Source organism: Populus alba, chromosome 19, assembly GCF_005239225.2.
Source record: "Populus alba chromosome 19, ASM523922v2, whole genome shotgun sequence".
In the NCBI taxonomy this organism is placed as follows: Eukaryota; Viridiplantae; Streptophyta; class Magnoliopsida; order Malpighiales; family Salicaceae; genus Populus; species Populus alba.
Genome location: NC_133302.1, coordinates 12,225,861 through 12,237,589, shown reverse-complemented (window position 1 = coordinate 12,237,589; position 11,729 = coordinate 12,225,861). Strand labels below are relative to the sequence as shown.

Genomic DNA, 11,729 nt, shown 5'->3' with positions numbered 1-11,729 from the left:
TCAACTTCCTTTTGACTTGTGGACTTCCTATTTGGCTAGGATTCTTTGCCTAAAAAGATGTGGCAGCTTGTTTTGAGAATATCCTAATTCTACAAGGATCTTTAATGAGCTGCAATATAGTTTTCCAAGTGTGGCAAGGATTCATTAATATTTCAAAATTCTTTTCTTACAAGGATTCCTTATTCATCATAGCTACAACAAGGAAAGAAGACTTCAGAATTAATTCTAGCTTCAGATCAAATTTCCTAGTATATTTGGGACTTCTTAAGGATGACAAATCTGATTCTAGCATATTTAGAATGGTAATTTTTGTATTTTTATTGTTTTTTATTTTTTTCTTCTTAGTCTTTGGGTTATTATTACTTATTTGGATCAATTGTAAGTGGGCTTCATACAAGTCCACCTAAGGGGGGTCCATTAGGGTTTATTTAAGTCTAGAGTTAGACAATTCATATTAATAAAACTTTTTGTTTGTCGCACTTTATGTGTGTGTGTGTGTGTGTGTTGATGAGATAATCTCCCTTCCATGGTTCTCTAAAGAACTGAAAACGACTTATCGAAAAACAACTGGCTTTGTGGTGTCATTCTAATACTTCTTGTTTGTGAATCAATATTCGTTGGGTTGGGTTTTCATGTCCAATAGTGCTAGTGACTAGGTATAAGTTTTCTTTATGTCATACTCCTATCAAACCTGATTTACTTGGCTTTCTGGGAATTGGTGTCTTTGCATGTGGGTTACGTGACCACATGATCATGAGGTTCGCATCAAGCAGCCACATCCTTTTACAAAAAGGATCCTTTTTAAATAAGAAATCCACAAGTCAAAAGGAAGTAAATAACAAAACTCGTGTAGCCTGTTTTGACCTATATCGCAAGCCCTTAACAATTTGATTCATCTGAAAATTTGCCCCAACATAGACAAATACCTTTGGAATTGTATGGTAAAGTTTCAGCTTGATCAAACAGTTAGATTTGGAGTTATGCTCAATAGCATAAAACTGGATGGTAGAAAAGTTTACGCAAAAATCCGAATCTGACCTTGCTTAGGTTGGATTACAAGGTTGAACCATATCAACAACCAATCTCACACATAATAGAATGTTTACTATAAGAAATCCAAGGTTGAACCTAAAACGTATCATTTCGTTTACGGGTGCCTGGTGTGACCAATGGCTATGGCGCTAAGGCATCGTATGTTACTAATGGTGTCAAGACTTAATGGGGGTGTTAGTGTCTGATTTTTCCCTTAGGTTTCTAACATGACCTGAGTAAGGAGTTGCACTTGATTTGAAGGTTGTTGAAGGTCTAGTTGCGTAGAAGTATCCACGATAACACGTAGATTTGTCGTGCGTCTGGGCTGAGGTATGTCTTGGTTGTGTGCCATTGAATGAACTGGAAATGTCAAAAAAATATTTAGAAATTGATGGCTTGTTATCAGTCCCACAATGTCAATTGATGAGGTCCAAAATCTTAGATGTTTATGACTAAGGTTGATGTGTTGGATAATTGGTTAATCTCTTTGTTCAAATAATTTGATCCATTCTCCTTGGCTTAGGTGTCTAGTAGCTTGATATGAAAAACCCAGGTGGTGGTAATTGGTAATTGGTGGTGCTTATTACCAAAATGGCATAGTTGGAACCTGCAAAAGGTCATTTTTTATGAATGTGGGGACTCTTAGATGCTTACGTCAATAATTTTGTAGAGAGAGAAAGTGCAATGATATTTTAAAGAGATAAGCTCTGAAAATATATATGCTGAAAATATTAAAAATGAAAAGATTGTGAAGGATTCATGATTAATTTATAGCTCATTAGTTTTGTCTTTTGTGGAGAGGAGGGGTTAAAGTGTAATTTCACCATTATGATATTTTGAGTTATATTCTACGTAAAATAATATGTATTAGATCAGTATAAAATACTGAGGTGGGCATGGCATGGCCATGTGGATGTGGGCCTAGTATGGGCTCGAGCTACTATATCCAAGCTCATGCACCTTGGTAGTAGATGGGCTCGGACATGGTAGCCCAAGCCCATAGGAATTGTTTTAGGCCTTTTAAGGAGTTTGTAGGTCCGTTAAATTTAGTTTATCAATAGTAATAAGAAAAGGAGGATAATTGATGATAATGATGAGCATTGAAAAATAATAATTTAATTGGTTGATGTATATTTTCAATCAATGTGATTGCATTTAATTGAATTGATAATAGAGCAACTCTTTTAACAAATGGATGAAATATAAAGTAAATTAATATGTTTAGTCCATTACTTTTCTTTTCTTGTAACTGGTTAAGTCCATTGGTCTAGACTAAGATAGTAATATGCTACAATTACAAGTCTTTTTTATGATAACCAGGGAATATAAAGATCTAGAAACCCACAATGAAATTAATGACAAGCCTGAAAAACCAAAAATTAAATTTTAATAGATAAACCATAATCTATAGATAACCATATACCAAAGAACCAAAGGTATTTGAAATTGAACTTGTACTTGTTGATTATACAGAATCAAGAACTCGAAGTATGTGAAGACACCACAAGATTAGTTATACATTGATAGGTCAAATTTTTTTTTTATCATAGCAAAGATAAAAGTGTTGCATTATACAAAACATAAATTTATTCAAAATATCATGACTGCCTCAAATTTGAGGAAATAAACAACTTATATAGACTCAATAAACAACCCTAATAACCATAATGAATCCAAGGCCCAAAACAAAGCCGAACAAAAACTAAAACTCTAAATACTTAACAAACCCTAAACAATGACTAATGGGCTGTTATAAACCCAAATTAAAGTAAAAGTCCAAATGAAAACAAAAACAAATCCAAAATAATAAAAATAACACAAAACTCAAATAAAAAATATATTTCTTCGTGAAACAAGCTTATATAGTCCAAAACAAACAAAATAATCTGTCATTAAATACCATCAGTTTTTATTTTCTTGAGAAGCCAAGATAAATAAGAAATCCTTATAAGAAAAGGAGTTTGAAACATTGAAGAATTTTTATCACACTTGAAAATTATGTTATTTCTCATTAAAAATCCTTGTAGAACTAGAAAACTCTTAAAATAAATTGTTGAATATCCTTGTATCATTAGGAGAAGATTCATTTCCAAATAAGAAATTTAAAAATCAAGAGGCAGCAAATAAAAGAATCTATATCACTTTTAGTAACTTGTATCACAAAAACTTTTGAAAATGCAATTGACTTGAATTTTTAACTCAATGTAAAAAGATATGCCAAGAAACTCCTAGTAAGAGTTATGTTTGACTATTAGATACAGTTATGCTAGCATTCAAATTTCTTGGATCTTATTATTTTTCTTGTTTATTTCTCTTCTGTTTTTTTTTTACCCGTAGTAATCATGTTGTAAAAGTTTTTCCGCAAAAATGGAAGTAAAGCCGGAGGAGGGTAATCCTAAGACGCATGAAACCTTTTTCATTTCAAATTTCTCAAGAAGTGAGGAACTATATTAATTTTTATCATGGAAGAAGAAGAAAAGGTTCTCTGGGTCAAGACATCATCATAGTAAACTTAGCATGAAAGTAAAAGGTGAATGAAGTGGTTGGTCAAAAGGCAAAAAGTTAAGGTGTGGGAACAGTTAGAATCTGAAGCGGTACTCTCTTTTTCAAGTGTTATTCGTTATTCTAAGATTTGGCAATTCAACACAATGGAGGTTAGAAAATGTTTCATCCTGTGAAATGAACAAATAAACCGTGTTTTTTTTTTTTTTTTATGATCGATTGCCCTGTCTCAACATAAAGCATAGATGCTGTCAATAATTTGGACATAGATTAATTATACTACAGCAGCAGGGAGGAAGAAAAGAAAAAAATCTGCTTTTCATACCTTCAAATACAATTATTATAAGCGCTCACAAGTCACATGATATTGATAATGATGCAAGGGGGGAAGCCATCAATAAGATGAGAGGATATTTTCTTGAAGGTGGAAAATGTGTTCAAGGCAGACAATAGACGTCAGAAAGGACCCATTACCAGATGGATGGACCCGGTTATGCTTGCTTTTGTTAAAAGCATTTTTAAGATTTAATATTTTAATATCACAATCTTGAAATTGAAGCATCTTTACCCAATTCTTGAAATATGTTTTTGACTTGTTCATAAATTTATACAAGTTCCTAATCATATATAGTTTTAATTCAGTTGTGCAGATTTATTGTCCCAATCCTTTAGAGAAACATACTGACGAAGGGGTTGAAATCACAACTTGTAAAGTTAATGGCAGGCATTAGACATCCAACCATTTTGGTTTTGAAACAGAAGATTTTGTTTTGGTTTAATTCTTTTGCGTATGAGATTAGAAGTGGCGCTACTGTTTTCCACATCCCAATAAGAATTTTCAAGTATCCAAACTTGAAAATACTTCTAATTTTAGTTTATAGTTTCAAAACCGAACTTACATATATAGACATGCGCAGGCACTTTCTTTCTTTACATACATTTAGACACTTCCAGGTAAATTTATTTTGAGGTTCCTGTCAAGGAGACTTTGAAAGACTTTCACGGCTATTTTTTTTTTTTTTTTTTTTTTTTTGGTTTTTAGCATATATGTTTTAAAAAATAGTGGTTAAATAACAAGAAAAAATACATGTTTTGGAAGAAAAATGTAATTTTTATAACTTGTCGTTGTTCATCCAATAAAAAAATATATTAAATAGACAAGAGAAATGAGAAAGAGAAATAAAAAAGAAAAAAGAAAAAAAAAATCCTATAAACACACCGAACCTCCGATTACGACACCATTGGTATCATAAAAAAATTCTACAAAACGAATTTAACAACACCAAAAAAGATTAGCAACAATGACTCAAGTGGATCACACTTGTTGTCAAAGAAAAGTAAGCCACCCTCCACTTTTAGGTGATAAGTGGACCCACTCGAGTCATTCTTGGTTACCTTCCTTAGTGTTATTGGATTCGTATTGTTTAGTCTTTTTTATAATACAATAGTATCGTCATCGGAATTTCAGTAAGTCTTCAAATTTTTTTTTCTTTTTCTTCTTATTTTTTTTGTCTATTTAATATTTTTTCTATTGGATTAATGAGAAGATATAAAAGTCATGTTTTTCATATTGTGACTATAGTTATTAAACTCGGACCGGTCCGATGGGTCGACCTAGTGGCTGGACCGATCCAAGTAAGACAAAAGACTGGGATGAGCAAAACCCTAGCAAATCCTAGTTGAACTACTGAGTTGACCCGTGACCCGAGCAACCCGACAAAACCTGGTTGAGACCCGATTTTTTTTTTTTTTTCAAATATGTTTTTCCTTCTAGCCAAAGACCCATCTTTTTTTATATATTTTTAGTTCGTTATTAACCCTTTTCAAAGTTCATTATATAAATACTAAAACAATGTTTTATTTTTTCAATATAGGATTTGAAGCTTTTTAGTATATATATTTTATGTTCATAAAAAAAAAATTATGATTTTTCAATGTGAGATAAGAAAACCTTTTTGATTTAAATACTTCAACTTAAAAAGATAACATACTAATTTTTTCAATTTGGAATAAAAAATATTTTGAAATAATCTTTTAAACTTCATTATTTATAACATGTTTAACCTATATTTACATAGTTTTTTTTTTATTTTTTCATATTGAATATTAAAACTTAATTTTTTTTAAAAAAATCCGGATTTATTCAAGTTGACCCGGGTCAACCAATGTAATCCGAGACCTGGCTCCTTAGCCGGGTCAACTTTCAAATCGGGTTTGATAACTATGATTGTGACATGTACAAATCATGCTATTTCAATATATATTAACTACACCAATTTTTTATTTAAAAAAAAAAATAAACCGACTTCCACATGTTTGAAACAGTAATTCGGAACCATTTTCCACGTACGATCTATTTGTTGTTATATCCCCTTTGCAAGCTCTTGCTTTTGGCATCCCTAATCAGGTAACCTCCATCTTCTCATCACTCCTATTTTTGGGCAATTAGGCAGATTCCTGTTTTACCTCGTACTTGTAAGAAACAAATGGCGCATTTCTTGTCCTTAAAAAACAATGATTGAGTTTAGCTATCCCTGTTTAGTCATGCATTGCTAAGTCAGTTCAGTTACTCAAATAAGCTCGTAAAAGTTGATTTGCCTGTTCTCCGGGTGACCCCCCCCCCCCCCCCCCTCGAGAAAGAACAAAGATATATTAAGCTGCGAGAGTTGTCACCAAAATAATAATGAAATTTCTTATGAAAAAAAAAAGGATATTTATAACGAAAATTTTAGTAAGAAAAATTTAATCCAACATCCTGGCAGATCAACAGATCCCGACCCGCTATCCCAGAAAAATCGCCAACAATTAACAATAATTTTTTTTCCTGGTAAAATAGATGAAAACACGTTAAAATACAATTATAACGTCACCACTCCTTTTCATGAAATTTAGACAAGGGGGGCAAGAGGAAAGAAAAAATCTCCATGACATGCAACATACACCCCTAAATGTAATCACATCAGATGCGGGGAAAGACTAATGATAATAATACAAACCTCTTCATTATAAACCTATCTCAAAATCAGATGCAAAACCAACAAAGCAAACACTCAGTTGAAAGATATTATCCAATATACCTGCCTGCTAATTAGGCATATGTCTTGCCATAATAGGTCACTGCTCCTACTTCTGGGTGCTCGTTCCCTTCTTCTTGAGTAGGTTTCCAAACTTGCGGAGCAAAGGCTTTTTCTTCTTCTGCTGTTGCTGCTTTGTAGGTGAGCTTCCACCATCATCCACATTTTCAGTTGAAGATAAACCATTTGTTTGATCGAAGCTCTCACCACCATCCACCTTGGAGTCCACTTTCTCCTCGAAGGATTCCTGCTCCATTTCTCTTCCCGGTGAAAACTCCTTTTCAATCTTGCAACTCTCCCACATCTTAAATTCAACCTCCACAGAGTCATCTTCCTTTTCTTTGCTCTCATCTTCCTTCGGTTTTCCATTCACATTCTCAATTTTGTGAGCATCCATCTGAACAGCCTCATTTGTCACGCCATTAAACTGTTCCTGTGCATTTTCTGTTTTCAGCTCACTGGTTTGCTGTGGTGGAAGCTCCTCCACTTTGGGCTTCTCTGCTCTCACATGTCCATTTTCTTCGGAGAACTCAATCATCTTTGGAAGCAAATCATAGTCCTTTTCATTGTCTGTTAGCTCCCCATTTTCCACCGTTTGAATTTTAGCCATAGCTTCCTCAAGTAACTTGGACAACTCCTCAACCTTCTTAAGTGAAGAAGCTTCCTTAGTTCGGAGCTCTTTGTTTTCCAGAATAATATTCTGTAACTCATTTTCTTTGGCCAATAAACTTTCTTTTAGTTTCATGCTCTCAACCTTTGCTTCCCCAAGAGCTTCCTGCAAAGATATCACCTCAGCTTCAACTTCCTTCAGGCTATCCTTCAAATGAGCTTCTTCATCCCTCATTCCACAAGCTTCTTCCTCAATTTGCTTCTGCAAATTCACCAACCTATCTATTTCTTTTTCCAAAGAGATGTTTTCTTCTTCTGATTTCCTCACAGAATTCACCAGATTTTCTTCTTTTTGATCCCACATGGCCTTGGAGTTCTTAAATTCATTCTTGGATTCTTCAACAGCTTTTTTAAGGAGTTCATTCTCATGTTTTGCATCATCAAGCACAGTTTCATATTTTTCATTAGTTGCCTTCAGGACCAATCTTAAGTCTTCTATTTGGGTTTCATAATTTTCACGCTCCACTAGATTTGATACCAGCCTTTCTTTGGCTTCCCTTGCTTCCACAGAGACTTCATGTAAGGCTAAAGCTAAACTCTCCATTGCCTTCTTGCTCTTTTCCTCCTCATCCCTGGCATTCACCAGCTCGGTGACAATTTTGTTTTTCTCTTCTAACAGACTTTGAACACTAGAAGCTGCAAGCTTCTCATTGTTCAAAGCCTGGGCTTTCTCCTCCTTCACAGTTTCCAACTCAGACATCAGAGACTCAACCTTTTTTTCCATGAACAATGCTTCTTCCTTTACCATGCCAAGAGAATGTTCTGATTCTTCAAGATCCCCTTTCTGTCTTCTAATTGTCATTTCCAGCAACCCAACCTTCTCTTTCAGAGCAGCCATTTCAGTTTCTGCATCATGCAATAAAACATTGTTTTCTTCGAGTTGTTTCATGAATGAACCCAAAGACTCCGATGCAGATCTCTCCAACTTATTTGCTTCGGCAGCCTGCATCTCTAATTCCTCAACCCTGTTTCTCCACTCCTCTACTAAGTTACAGGCATAAGATTCGGCCATCTTGGCAGCTTCTAGATCAACATTGAGCTGTTCTATGAAAGCCTCTCTTTCCATCAACTTATCCTCAAAACCTTTACCTTTCTCAAGCTGTTGTTTCATTGAATCTATCTCCTCTTTAAGCTGCAAAACTATCTTGTGGCTTTCATTGGCCTCTGTTTCAAGCTTTGAATCAAGTAATACCTTCAACTGGCTAAGCTCAGCTGAAAGGATCTCCACCTTCTCTGCATGAATCTCAGCGATCTTAGTAGCATCATCAGCATGGCTCAGTGCCTGGTTCTTTGTATCAGTAGTCATGGCCAGTTCTTGCTTCACCCTTTGAAGCTCCTGAGTGGTAGAGAGAAGGGCAGTAACATCCAAAGCATGTTGGCTTCTTACATCTTCAAGCTCTTTCTGCCATTCCTCTTCCTTCTTCTGGGCTGCCTCAATCCCAGCCTGTTCCAGCTCAATAGCCCGGAACTTCTCAATCTCAGAATTCTCCTCAGCTCGCTTTTGAGCCACCATAGCTTCTTGAAGCTTCTCATTTGCATCCTCTGCAGCTTTCTTAGTTTGTTTCAGTTCATCAATTGCTTGTCCCTTCTCTTTTTCAATCAATTCTAACTGCTCCTTTGATTTCTTTAGATCTTCCTGGAGATGACTCAATTGCACCTGCAACTCTGAAGCCTTCACCACTCGTGTCTGAGGTTTCTAAAAACCAAATTCATTCAATTAACAAATCAAGGATCAAAGCAAAAAATTTACTTTCCTTTCACAATTAAACATAGCAAGGACACATGCAGCCATTTTGACAAACCTCCTTGCGCTTCAAAAACATTATTTGAAATGTCACAAAAACATGTTTTATTGTCCGGCTTCTCAATACCAGCATTCATAGTTTCCAATTCAAGAAATTTCAAGGATTATTTTTCCATGCTTTCATTATTATTGAGAGGAAACAACATCCATTAACAACAATGTAGCCCCGACAGTTCTTTCTTCCAGTTACCAAACACATATTTGAAAGCAGAATCAAATATGCCATAAAATGTCGGAGATGAAAATCACCAAAATTTGTTGGCATTTAGTCACACTTACTTCAGGGGGTGTAGCTCTAGTAACCTTTGGTGTCCGACGATCAATTGTGGGCTTTGAGTTGATGGATCGTGGTGATCGATCAACTGAAAGACGTGAACTTTGCAGGGGAGAAAGTGAATCAGACTCCAATTTAGCCACTCCTCGACTCAGTTGACTAACTCTAGGAGTTGCTGGTGATGGTTTGCTAGGAGGAGTTTCAGACAAACCAGATCTGTTCAAGTTTTAAAGTACCAACATTACACTATCTCATAGAAAAACCATTATATATATAAACACAAAATGCAAGAAATATGTAAGCAAAATAATTCAACCCGAATCACAATAGGATGGACCTGTGTCAAATTTGGGAACTCTTTTGTAACATAACAACAGTACAGAAATTACATAGAGAGATACATAAATTAAATTTTAACCTTTGGGGCAGAAATCATACATGAACAGATCCAAACAAGAAAGCAATTAGATCACGAGAAAAGAAATATTAAACCATGGATCATGATTAACAACGAATAAATGGAGCAAAACCCATGCTAAATATGAATTCAAAATTCAAACTTGATAAACATGGAAACTGTTGCAGTGCGAAAGCAGAGAGACACGACAAAAGAGAAAAGAAAAGAAAAAGATATGCACTTCGAAAAAAAAAAAAAAAGACTAGATACAAGAGAAAAAAACCCCTAGTGAATAGCAGATCAAACCTGTTAATCGCATAATCTAAAACAATATTGCCATATCTGGAATCAAAATTTAAAATTTGTAACATTCATTGAAGTAAAGATAATAACTGTAATAATAAAAAAAAAAATCATATCCTGTTTCTGCTTACTTGGTTTTGGAAGACATGTTGCAGTCTTAGTTGATGATAGGAGACAAGAAGAGAAGTTACAAAGGAAATGTGTGTTTTGTGTGTTATGGGTTGGGTTGTTAATGCTAAAATGCTGGCATTGTGTAAAAGAATGTAATGTAATGCGAGTATTTTTTTTTTTCTTTTCTTTTTTCCTTTAGATCAGAGTGACATATAGTAAAGAAGCGACGGAGCAGAAGGAATGGCGCAACAAAACCCCAAGTAGTTGGAGTTGGAAGAAGGTAGCTAACCAATATAAAAAAGGAGAATTTACAGAAGGCGAGAAGAGAACCAAATTTTTTGGGTTGGTGCTGCTGTCTCTAGAGAGGCCACAGGCCAGGCCACACTCAGAAAACACACCCACACACAAAAGTAGTTGATGTCTCTCTCTCGCCCCACTCTTTTAAAGTTGCTATAATAAATAATATTTTTCAGGTTCATGGGGTAGAAAAGTACTTAAGTGCCCCTGTTGTACACTGGTGAGTCTTGCATGGTCTGTCAAAGGTATGTATGCCATGGGTTACTTTTTCAGACGTTTGTGTTCCCACCCCTGACCCCACTTTTCTGGAAAGTAGATGTCTTCGAATTTTGATCATCTGCCAATTTTGATTTTCAAGTATAAAAACTGAAGATAGTTAAAATTAAAACTTTTTATCTGATCCGAGCTCACATGAGATGAGTTATTTTTTTCAGAAAAGAAAATTAAATATATAAGCTTTTCTAAAGTTTTTTATATAAAAAAATCTTAAATATAAATTAAAAGTTATGCAAGAATCTAATTAAAAAAATTAAAATTATCTATGTAAATAAATAAATAAAATTATTAATAATAACTAAAAAAAAACTAGAAAATTGGAGAGACATATATAAATTAAAATATTTAATCTCACAATGTAAGTTATTTTTCGGTTGTATTTAATGAATTTTTTTATTAAAATTAATTTTATTCAATTAAATGATAATAAAAATAGACACACATGAAATTGATTGAATAAAATAAAAACAATATTATGTAAAGTTGCACATATTATAAATATTATCCAAAAATAAATATTTTTTTATTTTAAAAAATAAATTTCATCCATATAAAGCATAAAAAATTATAGATGAATCGGAATAATGTTTTTTAAAAAATAAATACATAAAAAATAAAAAAATAATATTTAAAAAAGACTAAATAAGCAAAATAAAATATCATAAAGAAGATATATTAATTGATACATAAATTAAAAAATATTTTAAAATATTTTTTTGTCAATAAAAAATGCAAGATCGCCCGGGGGGGCAAAACAAAATTAAAAACAAAATGGCTAGAAAAGCTTGGCTAAAAAAAGACATTTTTTTTGTGAATAAGAGATTGAAAAATTAGACTAAAAAAAAAAACAAAACAAAATATTAAAAAAAAGAGTCAGGTTAAAATAAAAAAAAGTCAGGCACTACTAGGCTTTGCAAGCCAAGCTTGCGCTCCTACACAATCAGAAGGGTCCACATGAGGGCCCTTATTTTTTTATTTTTGAAAAAAAAA

The 11,729-nt window shown here is 33.7% G+C and overlaps 1 protein-coding gene across 3 annotated transcripts; it reads right to left on the bottom strand.

Moving 5' to 3' along the window:
* Nucleotides 1-5,823: 5,823 nt before the first annotated feature.
* On the bottom strand, nucleotides 5,824-10,595 carry LOC118042913 (WEB family protein At3g02930, chloroplastic). 3 transcript variants are annotated; one of them, XM_073406968.1, is made up of 4 exons: nucleotides 10,187-10,595; nucleotides 9,361-9,571; nucleotides 6,612-8,973; nucleotides 5,824-6,068 (listed from the first exon to the last, which is right to left on the bottom strand). In XM_073406968.1, exons 1-3 carry the CDS (start codon nucleotides 10,201-10,203, stop codon nucleotides 6,658-6,660), a joined length of 2,544 nt encoding a protein of 847 aa, XP_073263069.1. In that variant the 5' UTR covers nucleotides 10,204-10,595; the 3' UTR covers nucleotides 5,824-6,068; nucleotides 6,612-6,657. The 3 variants fall into 3 exon arrangements, with proteins under 3 accessions (XP_073263069.1, XP_073263070.1, XP_034906555.1); XM_073406969.1 differs by having other exon boundaries at nucleotides 5,824-5,991; XM_035050664.2 differs by lacking the exon at nucleotides 5,824-6,068 and having other exon boundaries at nucleotides 6,388-8,973.
* Nucleotides 10,596-11,729: the final 1,134 nt, after the last annotated feature.

Coding starts and splice junctions, on each gene's coding strand:
- LOC118042913 (XM_073406968.1), bottom strand. Junction 8,974..9,360: donor CTAGAGCTACACCCCCTGAA/GTAAGTGTGACT, acceptor TTTGGTTTTTAG/AAACCTCAGACACGAGTGGT.